The 16,610-nt window shown below is 48.2% G+C and overlaps 2 protein-coding genes across 11 annotated transcripts in view; one reads left to right on the top strand and one right to left on the bottom strand.

Annotated features, from left to right (window-relative positions):
• Positions 1–1,370: 1,370 nt before the first annotated feature.
• LOC120897289 (GATOR complex protein Iml1) lies at positions 1,371–13,283 on the top strand. Of its 8 annotated transcripts, none has more exons than XM_040302039.1 (14): positions 1,371–1,466; positions 1,672–2,044; positions 2,131–3,941; positions 4,013–4,220; positions 4,292–4,417; positions 5,886–5,903; positions 7,403–7,620; positions 7,686–7,912; positions 7,986–8,160; positions 8,244–8,453; positions 9,194–9,268; positions 10,877–11,034; positions 11,351–11,842; positions 11,906–13,283. In XM_040302039.1, the coding sequence occupies exons 2-14, from the start codon at positions 1,996–1,998 to the stop codon at positions 13,080–13,082; spliced, it is 4,944 nt and encodes a 1,647-aa protein (XP_040157973.1). In that variant the 5' UTR covers positions 1,371–1,466; positions 1,672–1,995; the 3' UTR covers positions 13,083–13,283. The 8 variants fall into 8 exon arrangements, with proteins under 8 accessions (XP_040157973.1, XP_040157972.1, XP_040157974.1 ...); XM_040302038.1 differs by having other exon boundaries at positions 1,387–1,549; XM_040302040.1 differs by lacking the exon at positions 1,371–1,466 and having other exon boundaries at positions 1,570–2,044; positions 10,880–11,034.
• Positions 13,144–16,610, bottom strand: part of LOC120897291 (sodium/potassium-transporting ATPase subunit beta-1-interacting protein) — a 56,714-nt gene continuing 53,247 nt past the window's right edge. The window contains exon 7 of one of the 3 annotated variants that reach the window (XM_040302048.1): positions 13,144–16,402. In XM_040302048.1, coding sequence (XP_040157982.1) covers positions 14,982–16,402 — 1,421 coding nt within the window. In that variant the 3' untranslated portion in view covers positions 13,144–14,981. The remainder of the gene's footprint in view (positions 16,403–16,610) is intronic. The other 2 variants (XM_040302050.1, XR_005738517.1) reach the window with 2 other exon arrangements.

Raw genomic sequence — 16,610 nt, 5'->3', positions numbered from 1 at the left:
GCTAATGGCCACAAACCCGAAACCGATTACTCTGGATGTATGTGTCCCCAAGCAGGTCCTGGTGGAATTCTGGGATAAACTACGATCCAGCGAGAGGTACACGTGTGTGGCCCTATATCGGCGAGCAATTGGTGTACCGGCGGTGTCTCCGGCAACTTTACGACATGAGTATATGTATACATATATTTCCCTTCCCTCCCCTGCACGCACTGTACTCTGACCCGATACATGGAAGTGCCCATCACGCTCGCCTCCTTACTAAGAGCTCATCCAAAGACTAATAAAATGATACATTGGATATCGTGTTTTCGTGTGAGGTGGCGGGGCTCACGGAAAGTGGGTTAAAACTTTCCTCCCATAAACGACCTATCCTATACGGCATGGCAGAATCGTGTAAGCATTAGAGTGATTGAATTATGTGCCCGTTTGCCTCCGTCAACGGTGGTCATTAAAATGTTTGAGCCGGGTACGTTTGACCTAATTCCAGTGTGTTGTTGCATGCGAGTTTTATTAAAAATAAAGGTATGATTCATCTTTCATAGATTTCAAGTTGAAGGCTCTAATATTATGTATATTTATACCCTTTTTAAATGCAGTCTATTAAACATGCATAAATAAACATTTAGATTGGTAATTTTGAATGTCCAAGTCTTGTCCTTCAGACTGCAGCGGCAGGACTGCTGAGTCAGCAAGCATTGTTAAAGCGTAAAGATTGTGTAGCTGCCGATTTAAATGGATAGAAAATTGGAATTGATCACTACAGAACGAAGTGTTACAGGGTTTCGCAAAATTCTGGGACGCAAGAGTCTTGGAAAAAAGTATTGGTCACACATCAAGATTTTTGCGACCAAGAATTTTGCGACCAAAATTTTGCGTCCAGGAAGTTTGCGACCAAACGTCTGAAAATGAAGCTCGCCCCCGCTCTCAAGACAATATGCTTCTTGATCCACTCTGGTTAAGAATCTCTCGTACAAATTCCTAATCGACATTTAAAAAAGACCAAAGACCAAAGACCAGAAGGATCAGTGGCCCCAAAGAGCCAAACGACTCCGGACGACTTCAGACGACTCCGATTCCAGGCAAAAATAGTGGTTCCCATTTTGCCGTAGTCGAAATCAGCCTAAGGCGGCGCTTGACATGTTCGATACAACCAACAGTCAAATCAAATCTCTCAAATCCCATACATTTGTTCATGTTTGTCGTGTTTGATTGGTGCCAGAGCGCCAGGTAACAATAAATAAGAGCCATGGGTGCGCTCCAGAGAGCACACCACTAGTCTTCATACACTTTGCTCCTACCGATAACCGCCAAAATTCTCTGGCCACACTGACCATTTGTCACAACATTGCTGTACAGCGGCGCTGTTAAGGTAAACAACGTGCCTTGTTCATCAATACATAGCTCTACACCGCAATACTTCGATTTCAGCATACAATTAGTGTTTGAATAGTCAATTGAAAGTGAAAGTAAACTACTCAAATGATAGGAAAATAATTTTCATCCTCCTTTAGCGCCCTTAGTGGAGTCAAGAGAGAACGCCATAGACAACGTAAACAATACAGCACCATCATATGTTTGCTGTCAACTCGTGACAAGCGCACGAAATTGGTGTGGGGTGTAAATTTCGGAAGGCAACTTACTCTTATCTCATTTCTAATAATTGTGTTACAGCTTTATGTTTACCGCCTCTGTGTGATAGTGCCCGTCCTCAAAGCATAAGCGGCTGGCACATGAGCCATAGTACGTGGGAAAGTGTCGGTGGCACAAGCAGTCAATCGTTTGCTGTGCTTCCGTAGTGCTCAAAATTGGCATTCCCTTATCAAGGGAGCAACTTTAAATCATTCTTCCCACTTCCCGCTCCTGGTAGTGTTATGTGATTGACACTGATGCGCATCAGAGAAAGGTACGAGTTTTCGTGATTGAAAGTGTTTAGCTATTGCCTTTGCGCTCGTTTTGTGATGGTGCGCGCACACCACGGCCTTACTGTGTGCGAAAATGATGCAAAAACTGTTCAAACTTGTGACGCACCAGAAAACCTTTAGCAGTAAGTACCACTGTTCAATTCCTGTACGTGCTGCGCACATCCCACTGTCTCTAATCTTTGCTTCCTTTGTGCCATTCTTCTGCCAGCGGAAGATCTGGTGCTGAACCCGAAGGAACATCCCGATCTGAAGCTAAACGACATCGTCGAGATATACCTGCCGGAGGATGAGGGATGCCGGCTGCTCCTGCAGGTGACCTGCCTGAACAAAGACTTTAACTCGCGCGAAACGATCAGCGTGGAGGTGAATGTGGCCACCACCTTCAACCTGAAGGCGTACAACGATGTGTACATGCGCGTCGTTGATCCGGCCGACGTCGCCCTCGACTCGGTGGAGATCACGTTCAAGGACCAGTACATTGGCCGGTCGGAGATGTGGCGCCTGAAGACCCGCCTCACCAACACGTGCGTTTACCTCAACAAGAAAATCGAATCCTGCGAAGGATGCATCCGCTGCCAGGTGTACGAGATGTGGTCGCAGGGCGAACGGGTGGCCTGCGGGGTGATCAACGAGGACACCAAGGTGGTGTTCCGCAGCAACACCTCGATGGTGTATCTGTTTCTGCAGATGTCGTCCGAAATGTGGGACTTTGACATCTACGGCGATCTGTACTTCGAGAAGGCGGTCAACGGCTTCCTGGCCGATCTGTACAAGAAGTGGCAGAAGCTGGGCAGCAACCACGAGGTTACGATCGTGCTGTTCTCGCGCACCTTCTACAGCGCCAAAAGCCTGGACGAATTCCCACCGCACATGCGCGACTGTCTGCAGATCGACTATCGCGGTCGGTTCTATGAGGACTTTTATCGTGTCGCGATACAGAACGAGCGGTGCGACGATTGGAGCACCACGCTGGTGCAGTTGCGCCGGCTGTTTACCGGCTACCGGGACGTGGTGCTGAAGTACCACGAGCGAGCGGACCTTCCAGCCGGGGTGCGTATTCCACCGGCCACGAACTCGACCGCTGCGCAGGGCAACTTTCTGGAGGTGCTGAACATCTCGCTGAACGTGTTCGAGAAGCATTACCTCGACCGGAGCTTCGACCGTACCGGGCAGCTGTCGGTAGTGATCACGCCCGGCGTCGGTGTGTTCGAGGTCGACCGGGAGCTAACCAACATCACCAAGCAGCGCATCATCGACAACGGTGTCGGGAGCGATCTAGTGTGCGTCGGCGAGCAACCGCTCCATGCCGTGCCGCTGCTCAAATTCCACAACAAAGACACACTCACCTCGATCGATGACTACTCGATGCCGCACTGGATCAATCTGAGCTTCTACTCCACGAACAAGAAGCTGCCGTACTCGACGTTCATACCGCGCATTAAACCACCGCCAGCGATCGGCGGCAGTACGGAACCGCAGCAGGCCCGCCCGCCCGGCACGGGCCGGTTGCGGCTGTCGAAGCAAGCGGCCGACAAGAAGAACGAGTACATACACAACTGTCTGTTCGATTACGACGCGTACGACGATCAGATATTTCAGCTGCCGGCCGTACACGGCACGAGCTCGCTGCAGCGCATCGCACGCACGAAGAAAACGTCCGTACCGAGCCTGGACGGGTTCGGGACGTATGCGCGCGCCTGCGAATGGGAGCAGGACACACTCAGCCCGTCCCGGCTGCGGCGAAAGATGTCCGATCCGGACATACACCATGCGTCGAACAGTTTGCTGAACGTGAGCGTTGCGTCGCGGAGCAGCTCACCGAACACGAGCGACATTCTGGGCATGCCGAAGCCGACCGCCATCACGTCGCCCATCATGGAGGGTCGTACGGGTGCGTTCGGTTCATCTAGTGGCCCGGTAGTACGCACCGGGCGGGCGTTAATAAACCCGTTCGATCCGTCGCACGTTACGATCAAGCTAACATCGAATCGACGCCGCTGGACACACATCTTTCCAAAGGTAGGGCGTGAAATAGGTGAATTGTTTTCACAGTTCACAGTGTAACTTGTTTTGTTTGTCTCGCCAAAAAGGGCCCGCAAGGTGTTTTGATACAGCAGCATCACTACCAAGCCGTACCGGCTGCCAATCCAACGCCCAGCTACTTCGTGGATCTTGACTCGAGCAGCGAGTATGCGCACACGTCCACCTGTACCTGGGGCCGAGCACGGCAGGGCAGTACCGCGTCGTTCGACAGCCGGCTCAACGAGGACGATCTGAAGTGGATCAGTGAAAATGGATGTAAGCAAGAGGTTACCACTCTTAGGTGGAGCACGGAAGGAAACTAATTGTTGCGGCATTTACCATTTTAGGCAACCGGAAAAAGTCCGTCCTACACTCACCGGCCGGTCCGCACGTGCCTGTAACGCCCTCGAAAAGCCTTACCCTGCTGTGGGGGGCCACCGGCGAGCAGGAATGGACACCGGCCCTTACCACAGGTAGAACCAGAAAGGGCCGAAGCCTGTGTGTTGGCGTTCATACACACACAAACACACACTAATACGCTCCGTTGTTCGCGTTGTTTTCATCTGCCATAATGTTCGACATTCGTTTATGAAGCATTTTTATCTTCCAAATCCCCCCAAAATGAGTATTCCCTTCTCCCAACAAAACCAATCCTCTCATTATTTCCCCGCGTCCTCCAAACATAACAGAAAAACTTTTTTTTGGTTTCTAATCCCAACAGTTTTTGTAGTGTTTTTTTTTTTAATTAATTTTATTAACTGTTACCTTTCTAAAAAAAAGCACCATCTTCATTCTCAACTGATCTACACATTCATCTCTATACGGCATTACTTGCGCCGCCCGGCCCTTCCCCATTAATACTGACTCGTTTTAACCAAATTTATACAATTCACAAATAACCGAATGTTTGCCCGCCTTTCCCAGTGATCATCTTCATATGGTTCCATCTTCATATAATCAATCAACCATCTCAAACACAAAACACCCATCCCCAACACACGATCGATGGAAAAGCAAAAAAAAAAATGCTTCGCTTTTTTCGTCGCGATCCGTGCTGCTGATTCCGTTGCTCGCTGTTCAGTTTTGATCGATGTTGTTCCGGTCGGTTCGGTTTTAAGGATGTGAACAGCTTTGTTTTCGGGATCGGGTCGCCGAACCAACAAAGCACGAAACGATTTATTTGCATCTAAATTCTTCCGATCGATACGCAGCCGTGCTGAAGCGTGATCGTACCTTTTGGTCCAATTGTTTATACACAATTATCGTTTCGTGAGCTTTTTGTATTGCCATCGTGCTCATATCCTGTGTATCCACACGCAACCCTGTCCCCTGTTACTGTATGCACACTTTAATCGTATATCGTGTGATGCTTTCCTTTTCTCGTTTAACATTTATTTCTGCTGCTACTACTGCTGCCGATGATGATGATGATGATGATGATGATGGCTGCCACGGGACGCATCGGTTTTTTCTTTCTTGGATTCTTGGATACCTTTCCTGCTCCCATTACCACCGTACCCCGTTCCTACCACCAAACCCGCGGCACCGATCCTGTTTGGCCCGAACTGTCCTTTATGGCTGTCCACGAGCAACCCTCCAACCCTCCTCCACACACTCTACAACGTTTTTGTTCCCCCGTGAAACATGTTTTGCTAATTTTTGCTACACATCAATTTATCATAATCGTTCTCTCTCTCTCTCTATCTTTTTCTCCATTTTTTTTCTATATATCCCATCTATGTGTGTATGTAATGTGCGTGTGCGTGTATGTGTGTGCCGAATCCACCAAAACAAAAAACCACAAATCAAATACCACAACACCACCACCACCACCACCACCGTCGTGTGTCCGTGTTCTCCGCTTCTGCTCCCGTCATCTGTTTCGGCGCAACTAATCAAACACGGAATTCCATCCCTGGGGGGAGAGCGCCGCACAACCAGTTGGCAGAGTGATCATAGGTTGGCACAACCAGTAGTAGTAGTAACCCACGCGCGCAGTGGGCTTACCTCTTCCACACCGTGGCCGTGGACTACTTAATGCTCGAAAAGAGCTGTTTAGTTTTGTTCCTTCTATTCTTTCCAGTTTGCCTCTATTTAGTACTTTGCACATTTCAGTTGTTACAAAGCACACCTTTTCTTATATTTTCGTTCCACTGTACACAAACACACCCAATTGCCTGTTTGTACGCTATACTTTCTGTTCTCTCCTTGTATGTGTTGCACCTTTGAAAGGCGCACCTGTGGTTCCTTTTTTCCCTTTGCACACAAAATCTCTACAACTATGATCGATCGTTTCACGATCGCGCTGTTACTATAATGCTGTTCCCCTCTGTTTTTGTTCCTTCCTCTTTTAGTCAATGTTATTAGAGTCCTGTTTTGTGTTTTGTGTTGTGTTCCTTCCCTGTGTGTAGGATAATATGTATAGTGCACAATCGTCCTTTTACCTGCTCGTTCCGATAAGCGATCGCGATCCTGTACAGTAGACAAAATGCAATATTGTTGTGGAGCGGCTTTATCTTTCGAGGAACTTTCTTTTCTCTAAACTTTTCCTCTCAAAAAACATAATCGTTTAAATTGTGATGTATCTATTTAGCTATCTATCGGTTAATTGTTTACACGTGCCGCCTCTGTTGTCTGTTTGTCTGTCCTGTGTGTGTCACTAAACCGAACTGCTGTGTATAGCTGGCTATGTGTGAAGTATCAAAAGTATGTCCAACTCTCTCTCTTTCTCTTTCTAAGAGCATAGTGAACAAAAAAGCCTGTGAATAGCATCGTCCCTGCGTGTTACCGTATACTTGTTTGCACCTTCCCTTACTATTTTGCCTTACTTGTTTTCCTTCCCCCCACTGTTCGCAACAACGTGACACTCCGTGATTATTCTCCACGCCCTGTTGCTCGAGGTAATGTAAATCATGTAATGTCGTGGCCCTGCGCCGAATTGGCCCTGCATTTGTTTCAAGAAAGGGGTTGTGTTTGCCAAAAAAAATCATCAATCATTCTTCAATCGAAATTCCCAACAACAGCAACCCCCCACTCTCTCTCTCATGATCATTCATATTGGCTCCGAATGTGCATGTTTTGATATTGAAAAAATAAACCCATATTAAAATTGTATGATTGCATGATTTACAACGAGAAAACGCGGTGTTGTAGCACGTGGCGTAGATGCTTATTAACAACAAGTGGATTACTCTCTTGTTGGCACTAACGATCCTTAAAAAATAGGCCTTTTTTGTAGCTTTCCCCATTAATCCATCCTTTAGTTTGTTTAAGGCAGAAAAAAACGGGTATCTTCAGTTGTATTTGGTGCTTAAATTCAGTGTGCTTTGGTGTTAGTTTCAGTGGTATTATTGTAGCATATGATTTCTGTTCCTCTTCCTTTAATCCATTACCGATCGCTAATGTCATTTTCCTTTTCTTCCCAATCGTCACGCCACACACACACAAACGATCGTCAGGTGTGGACTGGAAATCGCTAACCATGCCGGCCTGTTTGCCGATCACCACCGATTACTTCCCGGACAAGCGTTCGCTGCACAACGATTACGTCGTGTCGGACTACACGCTGTTGCCGGAAGATTTCAATGCGGATTACGCCCAAAACCGGGCCGTCTACAAGAAGCCACTCTCGACGGATGAGGTGTTTAAGGAGCTCGTCTCGCAACGGCTGGCACAGGTACGATCGTTTGTGTCCTTTAAAAAAATCATTTATATTAAAAAGTTTTGAGGACTCTTTCACAGGGATTTCAGCTGATCGTACTACCGGACAAGAGTGTCACCAATCCACCGCACGCACCGTGCTGCGGAGGACATCTCCAGACGCCATCCTACTTTTCGAGCGCTAGCAGCGTGCTGCGCCGTCAACCGCCGCAGGAAGCAACGAAGGAGTATCTGCTGTCGATCGGACGCATCTTCCATCGCATCACCCTTAGCGGTTCGGCCATCACGGTCACACGCTACCGGCCACGGTATGGAGAGTTGGAAGGGAAGAAGGAGAAGAATTGCTATTCATTTTAACGTTCATTTCGCTCCCTTTTGTAGCCATCCCTATCCACCGATCAACGTCGACTATCGGTATCGCTTCCATGCACCGCAGCACGACACGTACGAGGTGAGCGGTGTGCACTTTACCACGGAGAAGCTGGAAAACTTTAACTGGAACTATATGGACCAGTACATCTGCACCCGTGGGGACACGGACTATCCACTGCATGAGGTGTGTGTGTGTTTGAAAATTTCACCCAATTACCTGTGAAAAGCAGCATTCATTTAACCTGTGGTTTCCCTCCCCACACCCAGAACATGAAATACTGGCGCTACCGGATGTATCTCCTGCCGAAGGATGATCCAGCGATGAAGAAAATCCTCGACGGGACGGTGCGCCGCTGTGACATCTACCACGAGGACAGTCCCTTCCCGCCGGAGCGGCAAATCTGCAACGATTTTGTGCGCTTCGTCGAGGCGCATCTGAACAAGATTAAAAAGCTCCAGCCGGCCAAGAAAGCGCGGGTAAGTTCGTTCGGTCGGCGGTTTCTTTTCTGCGGATCGACGATTCGACGAAACATCCGTCCATCCACAAATCGCCGTGGAAGCGAAACCGTTAAGCACCGAAGAGAATGTCGCTTTCTTGTGTGTTTGATTATTGATTTTCTTCTACCACAGCCACGTTTTTATGTGATTTTATAACCTACGTTTTGTACTTTTTTTCCTAACGAACATTCTTTGACCGATCGGATCGTACGATCATTCCTTCAATTGGTTGCGCGCCTTTCAGTGATTCGGGTCATCAGGCCCCTTGTTTCCCTTTTTGTTTGTGTGTGTGTGTGCGTGTGTTTTCACTCCAGCAAGTGACTAATGTTTGATGTTGATCATGGCACAAGCTAGCTTGCGTTCACGGACAAAAAATCGCAGCTGCTGGGCTCTATTGAATGCGACAAAAAATGGAAGCGTGCCTCGCTTATTACTTCTTGATCTTGACTTTCGCGTAACCGTTTCTAAACGAGCTCATTAGTGCTACTTTGATCGCATTTATTTATATGTTTAAATTACATTTGTGAGGGCATACCTGATCGTACGGGAGGACTGTTGTCTTCGAAAATACGATCATTTCTCGTATGTCATATTCGTACATTTGTGCCATAGATGTATTATTTTATGCGGATCTGTTCAAGCAGAATGAGTGCCACCAAAGTGTTGATAAGAACACAACCACAACAACAAACAACAACCACAATAACTTATCCTTCCAGGGATGTCCGCATCAAACGCACCTTACCAGACGACGCCACAGTACCAGCATCCTGTCGAGGCCACCACCAAATCAGGTGTGCGAAAATGAATCCCTAACCAACCAATCAAATCCCTTGGCCAACCCGTATTGTCTCCCTCTCGTCTCTACCCCCCCCCCGCCCCCCTCTCGTAGTCCTATTGTTGTTCTTTGGTTTATTTAAGTATAGGTTTCTTTTTTTTTCAGTACTATGTTGAAATGTTTGTGAAGGCAAAAACCATTCACTCGCGTGAACGTATTGGTTCAGTGTTTTTTAAATTGTTTTACTTTTTTAATATTTTTGGTTTATTTTCATTGCTTTCTGTATTGTTTTCGTTCAAAATTTTCATACTTCATACTTTCCCTTTCTTTTCACGTTTTGCTATTTTATTCTGAAAGCTTTTATTCAACTCTTTTCCTGTTTGCTGGTGTTATTTGGTTTGGTTTTCTTGTTCGCTTATCCGATTTAAACTAAAGGAAACAACGCTTACTTTGTGTGAAATCGATTTTATCAATTTTGTTTCTTTTTACTTCTTTGCTTAATGTTTTCCTGTTTAACGTAAAAACATTTTACAAGTTTTCTTAGGTTACTTTGCTTGTTTTTTGCTTTCTTCTATTTGGGATATTGCTTCTCTCTTTTGTACTGCGGTGAAAGTTCTTTTCATTGTTTTTTTTTTGGCATTTTTGACTTTTTTGCTTAAAAGTCAACTGGTTTTGGTTATCAATTATAAATGTTCCTTCTTACCCATTTACCCGTTCCTCAACGTATTTAACCCGTGCCCCGACTTCCATTCTGTTCCAAAAACCAGTCAAGCAAACTATCGTACACTATGTAGCAAAAGGAAATTAAATCAGCATTAATATTTTATCATTTTTTTTTCTCTCTCTCTCTCTCCCCTTCTCTCTCTCCTCCCATCTACCGTTCGTCCCAACTATTCCCAACTAAACGCCAACGGCAAAACAAAAATTTGAAGGTAACGGCGCCCCAACCGTTCCGCGATCGTGTCTTCAGCAACCGTCTACCGGAGAAGTCAAGGTTCAGGTTAATAGTTTACTCCTTTTTTTTGTCTTTCTTCCGCACCATAATAAGGAAAAAAAAGCTGTGTTTTAACATAACAATTCGCTTCGTCGCTTTGAAAAGTTAAGCTCTTTGCCACCTAGACCTGATTGGCAATGTGTGTGTGTGTGTGTGGTGTTGGTATATTGTGTGGTTGCGCTGCTGCTGCTGCTGCTTCTGTCGCCGCTGTTGCTTGCTGTTGTTCTGTTATTGGCACTTATATTGGCGTATTTCTGTGTGTTTGTGTGTGTTTGTTGTGCTAAATTCATCTTATAATTTGTGCTAATAGTTTATCGTTGTATAACTATCTCGTTGTTTTGGCATCCTTAGATATACTTATAAGTATTCTACTCTAGTCACGTGATGATAGCGCTAGTATGGTCGCGGTTGAGGAAAACTGTCTACAACAAAATTGGCAATTATTATTATTATTATTATTATTATTATTATTATTATTATGCATTTTATTCGATTCGCTTGTTCTTAAGGGGCCGTGCGTCTCCCTCTCTCTTTTTCTCTGACTCTCTTGCTCTTTTTGCCTTAGTTTTGGTGTTTGTTTGTGTTTTGTTTAAAAATTATCTTGATTTCAAAAACCTTCTCTTCTTCCAGCAGCATGGTGGATGGGTAAAACTGTATTATAACAGCACTAGTAATGGGCATCACCTTTCTCCACATCATTACCACCACAACAACCATCATCACCATCAACAACAACAGCACACTCCTGAACGCTTTATTTTCCCTAGCACTCCCGCCTCCGGTAACAGGTTAGTTGTGTTTGCGTGTGTGTGTGTGCGTACTTTTTTGCTTAAAATATCCATATAATCCTATTCATTTCATACATTTCATTATTACAAAGTAATGATCGTAGTGTTAAAGTAGTGTGTTCGAAAAAGGTAAGCTCTTTGGACAGGTAGGAGGAAACTGTCGATCTTTGCTTGCTCTTGCTGTCGTACATTGGCTTGCACGTATTGTATTGCGCTGCCGCTTTACTACTTCATACCAACCCCACCACCAATCTACACCCACTTTTAGTGAGCGAACTAAAACCTCTCCCCCTCCCCCAAAAACCCTTTCGTGCAGCATTCTCACGCGAACCGGCTCGAAGGTGCTGGACAAAAGTGGCAGTGCTGTGCAGGCTCCTTCGCCCGTCGGTACGGGTGCGATCGGTACCGGCACGGCCACCAGCAACGGCACAACACACACCACGGGCAATGGTCCTGCCACGCCCAACACACCCGGCATCCCATCGCCGATGATGATGAACGTCAGCTCGGTCGGTGGAAGAACGACGGTGGATGGTATTCCGCTGTCCACGCTCAATACGGCCGGCACCGAGCAGGGTCTGCTCGAGGATGGTGATGATTTTGGCGGCGAGGGAGGCAAGCTTAAGCCGACCGCCACGCTGCAAGAAATCTTTGACGCGCTGCGCCACCCGGCACACGGCGTGGGGTTCCTGGCGCCGGCCCAGAGCATGCCGTCGTGCACGTTCGTGTCGTACGATGCGATCAACTGGCTGCAGAATCGCATCGAGGGTCCGTGCAAGCCGGTGGAGATACTGGAAGAAATGAGACGGTAAGAGAGGCTGCTTTTTCATGCTTTTAATACAAGACACTTACCCTTTTCTTACCGTTTTAGCAATCGTTTGATCTGTCACGCGTCTGGCGACTTTAACAAACCGGTCCTGCCCGGCTTCTGTCTGTACTACATCGTCCGGCAGGACAGGGATTCGCCCGAGTACGTCCCGCCGCTCGGCGATCTGGCCGCGTTCGAGAACGAATGGATGGAGGTGGAGATCCGTCATCCCGATCTGACGCGCCCAGTCGATCCGCACGATCGCGGTGTGCCGACGTTTCTGCGCGAATCGATCGCCCGCCCGGACGAGGACGACGATGACGGGCAGCTGCTGTACAAGCAGACGCATCTCGAGATCGACGTCGGCTCCAAGTCGGACCGAACCGAGTGGGGCCATGCCCGCTACCATCAGCGCATGGTGCCGGGGCACGCGTACGAGATCGTCGTCCAGTGGATTACCGCCTCGGGGCCGATCGTGTACGATCTCATCTACGGCTGGTGCCGGAAGGCGCAACCGTGCGGCTTCCAGCTCGTCACCTTCCCGGCGGATCCGCTGGCGGAACCGTTCACGGAAAAGTCGGACCCACTGCGCGGTCCGATCTTTGTGCCGCTCGACATCGACTGTCTGAAGCAGCATCGGAGCTGCCTGTTCCAGGAGTTCCCGAAGGAGACGTGGCCGACGCGGTTGCTACTCTTCCAGGAAGCGATCGTACGGCGGTTCGGGTTTATGCGCTGCACGGTGGAAACGAAAACGGGTTCGAATCAGGTATCGCTCGACCATCAGTACGTGCACTGCAGTGGGAACATGTTCCTGCAGGTGCCGAACCCGAACGTGGGTGGGATGCGTTCCACCCGCCAGCGGCTTGCGTCCGGTGGGAGCAACTTCAAGAAACCGATCGCCTTCATCAACCGCTACTCGGCGTCGTACGAATCGCAGATGGTGGCGGCACCGTCCGGGCACGAACCGTCCTACATTACTCGGCACGTGACGGGCGCGAAGGGCAGTGCGAAGGACGAGGGCGGTGAGGTGATGCGGCGGACCGGGTTCCTGTGGTCCTGGAACCACATGATACCGAACAAGAAGTGGAAATCGCTCGTCATCGCCCAGACGGACGATCTGTTTCAGCTGAAGATGTTGCGCGACTTTAAGGAGTTTTGTGCGAACGCGGACCAGCGGCTGGTCAGCTTCTGGGAGTCGTGCTGGGAGCTGAAGGAGAAAGCGTCACTCGAACGTACCTGAGCGTGTGAAAACATTCCCTGGTTCCACAACACAAACACACGCAACAAAAGAAGACAATTGGTTGATGTTTTTTTTTAATATTCTTTTTATTTCATTGTTACTATTGCTTGTTTAATTGGTCGTTTATTGACGGAACACCGGAAGAAGGGGAGAGAAAAATGGAAATCAAAAATAAAACACACTCGAAAAGCTTGCAATCAATCCCCACATCTTCTCATCACTGTGTGGAAGGCAAGGAGCAGTCTCAATGTACAGCACCGAAAAAACCGAAAGCGGCACGGAATTAAAGGACGGGCCCCTTCGATCGTTCCTCCCCTCGGACTTGGGTATTTTCTACTACACCTTTACGATGATCTCTAACATATGTTACTATTCAAACCTTCTTCTTTTTTTCACAGTACGCTGTTGTGTAAACTGTCCGAATCTTCTTCCTATATCACTAAAGCACTAAAATACCACACACTGAAAAACAGTTTTCCAAGCTACGATCAACACGTGAATTGATTTTTGGGATTGATCGTGTGTTTTACGACCAACAGGATTGCCCCTGTTCCTGCTGCTTCTACTACTGCGTGCTACTACTACCTACTATCGCTACAAGTTTTATAAACTTTGGCATTTCTATCAAGATCGGTATCGGTTAGTCCTATTCTCCGCTATTTTATCGCGTATTTTATCGTTTGCACACCTCTTTACGCGATTTTCTCTTTTATAAACTAATCACACAACACAACACACAACAAACACACTCAGATCGTTCTACCCTTCACTAACCTTCGATTTGCATGTTCGTTCTCCCTAACCAGTGATTAGAGGTAGCGATAAACAAGATTTAGGGTTTTTTAAATTATTTATTTTACAAAAAAAACATGCTAAAATATAGAGTCTCGTGCATCAAACGATAAGTAATGGGAATTTTCCAATAGATCAACACGATTTTTGATCAAATTTAAACACCTTTACAGTGGTTTTAGGGTCAGTTTCCAATGTTAGCAGCATTATTCAACGCTCGCGAACTGTTGTTCAACAGCTTTCATGTAACTATGACAGTTGGGCTGTTGAAATCTCACTGGCGTAAGTTGAATAATGCTGTTAACATTGCAAACTCGCCAGAAACCCGATTTAAAAGGGTTTTAATTTAATAAAAACTGCTATTGATCTTTCCAAAATATCACTTTACTTTCATACGATGCATGCACAGTAATATCTCAGCATGTTTTTTTATACAAATATACATAAAAAATCAACACTTTTCATGTTCACGGAACCTCTGTGTTTGCACCTTTAGGAGCAATGTTTACCCTAAATCCGAAGGAATTAAATCATCCCCCTTGAAGCTCGCGTAAAATAAAGCCTATTTCCGCGCTATGCAGACCAATTAATAGTACGCACCAGTTTAGTCTAACTATGGATCTCTTCTACACTATTACATTGTAAAAGCCGTTAATTCTGTCAAATAATTTCGCTAAACAAAAATCCTCAAAACGGGCGTTCTTCTGCACCTTATTATTTCCCCTTTTCTTTTGTACATTTTTGGTTTCCACCAGCCACATCAGTCGATCAGTCGATAATAACAGGTGTTTGGGGCGGGGTGGCGTGTCTCTATAGAAAAAAAACGGATTAAATCGTACATCGCTAGCATCCCGGGCGTATACACACACAGTTCATCTTCATCTGTCTTACATCTACAGTAGGTTATGAATCTATTGCTTTTTACATTCTCTCTTCTCCAAGCATGAGAGAAGAGTGAGTTGACCATCTTCATCGCAGTACACCATGAAACCATTGCCTCCCTTCACCACTCGCCATTTGTGTAAGTACGTGTCTTGTGAGTGTGCCTGTGTGCGCGTTTGTTGCTATGTGTGTGTGTGTGTATGTACAACATTTCCCCCTTCAAAATCACATGGTAGTCTCCGAATCCGGTGGCGTGTGATAGTTAAGATTGTAGGCCGGCGGCCCACTGTTGAGGAACTGCATCGCCCGTATACTTTCGCGCGAAACCGACCGCCGGTGGGGTAGCTGCGGGATGGCGATCGGATCCGTACCACCGGCACTGCCGCCAGTGATTCCCCCGTATTGCTGCTGGTTGTTGGTGTTGCCGCCGTTCGTCAGATTAGCGAACACGTTCTCCACCTGTCCGCCGCCAGCGGTGGTCCCTCCCTGCTGTCCCGGCGGTGACACGTTGTAGCCCCGATTGGTGATACCGCCCGGCTGGACTACTCCTCCAGTACCACCACCGCCCAGGTACGAGCTGAGGGGTCGCGTCCCGTGAAAGTTGGAGTAGCTGGACCGTACCGACGGTGGCCGATTCTGCCCGTTCGTGCCGTAATACTCCTCGTTCAGCTCCGGGCTGTGGTTCAGGTTGGTGGTCGAGTGCTGGTAGACGGGATTGGACAGTCCGGCATGGATGCCACCGCCCGGCACAGCTCCCATACCCTGCGGGGAGGAGGTCGATACACCCCACGAAGTTTGCTGCTGCAGCAACGGCGAGGAAGAGTTCATGTTGTAGTAGATCGGATCGATCGGGCTGCTGGCGGTGTCACCGTCCAGGAACGTTGGCGTGTGAACGAGCGCCTGCCGACGGTGCGGTGGCAACGGTGGCTGCACCGCCGCATGGTGATGGTGTGCCCCGAACGTGTTGAGATTGTTGCCCGGCACCATCGCCTCGCCGACGGCACCCACCGGCTGGCCAAAGTTGTTCAGCTGCCCCAGCATATAGTCGTTGTTCAGCGACTTCAGGTTCGACTCCGTCAGGTCCGGGTTTTTGTTGTGCACGAACGGGGGGAAGGTTTTGGTCAGCGTCATCGTCCCGGCCGCATCCTCCAGCCCTGCCAACGCATCCCCATGGTGGTGTAGGCGATGCTGCTGCTGCTGCTGCTGCAGGTGCTGCTGCTGCTGGTTCAGCAGCTTCGTGACCGGGTTCTGGTGCGTCGTCTTGCGCCGCGAGTTCCGCACACTGCTCCGATGGTGGTGGTGATGATGATGGTGATGATGGCCGGCCCCTCCTCCACTGCCCGATGCGATCGCTCCCGAGCCGGCGGACGACGAGGAATGGCCCCGCCGGCTGGAAGTGCTTTGCCGCCCGACCGTACCACCGCCCGACGTACCGCGCTGCATTACCGAGCGGCGTTTGACGCGCCGCGGCGTCATCGGTTTCGGGCTGAGCGAAGACGGTGCACCGCCGCCGCCGGCCCCCATCATGAGATCGTCATCGTCGTACGCATCGTTCGGATGGGCACCGCGTATCGCGTCGACCGGCCGGCTAAAGTCGATCGAGTACAGCGATTGGCGGTGTTTGGTTTTTTTGCTAGTTCTGCTCACTGCGCACGGTGGCCGTACCCGGCGGACCCGGACACATCATGTCGAACCAAAGAGGGTGAGGAGGGGAAGTGAGGAAGTGGGGAGATTTGAGAAGATTTCGAAATCGACGAAATTAACGTACATAAAGAGAGGGGGTATGATAGTACGGGGTGCGATGTGAAAAGAAAGGGGGAGAAAGAAAAAGAGATACAAAGAAAGGGAGAGAGA

The sequence above is a fragment of the Anopheles arabiensis genome, chromosome 2, assembly GCF_016920715.1.
Source record: "Anopheles arabiensis isolate DONGOLA chromosome 2, AaraD3, whole genome shotgun sequence".
Lineage (NCBI taxonomy): Eukaryota > Metazoa > Arthropoda > Insecta > Diptera > Culicidae > Anopheles > Anopheles arabiensis.
This window is presented reverse-complemented; position numbering and strand designations above follow the sequence as displayed.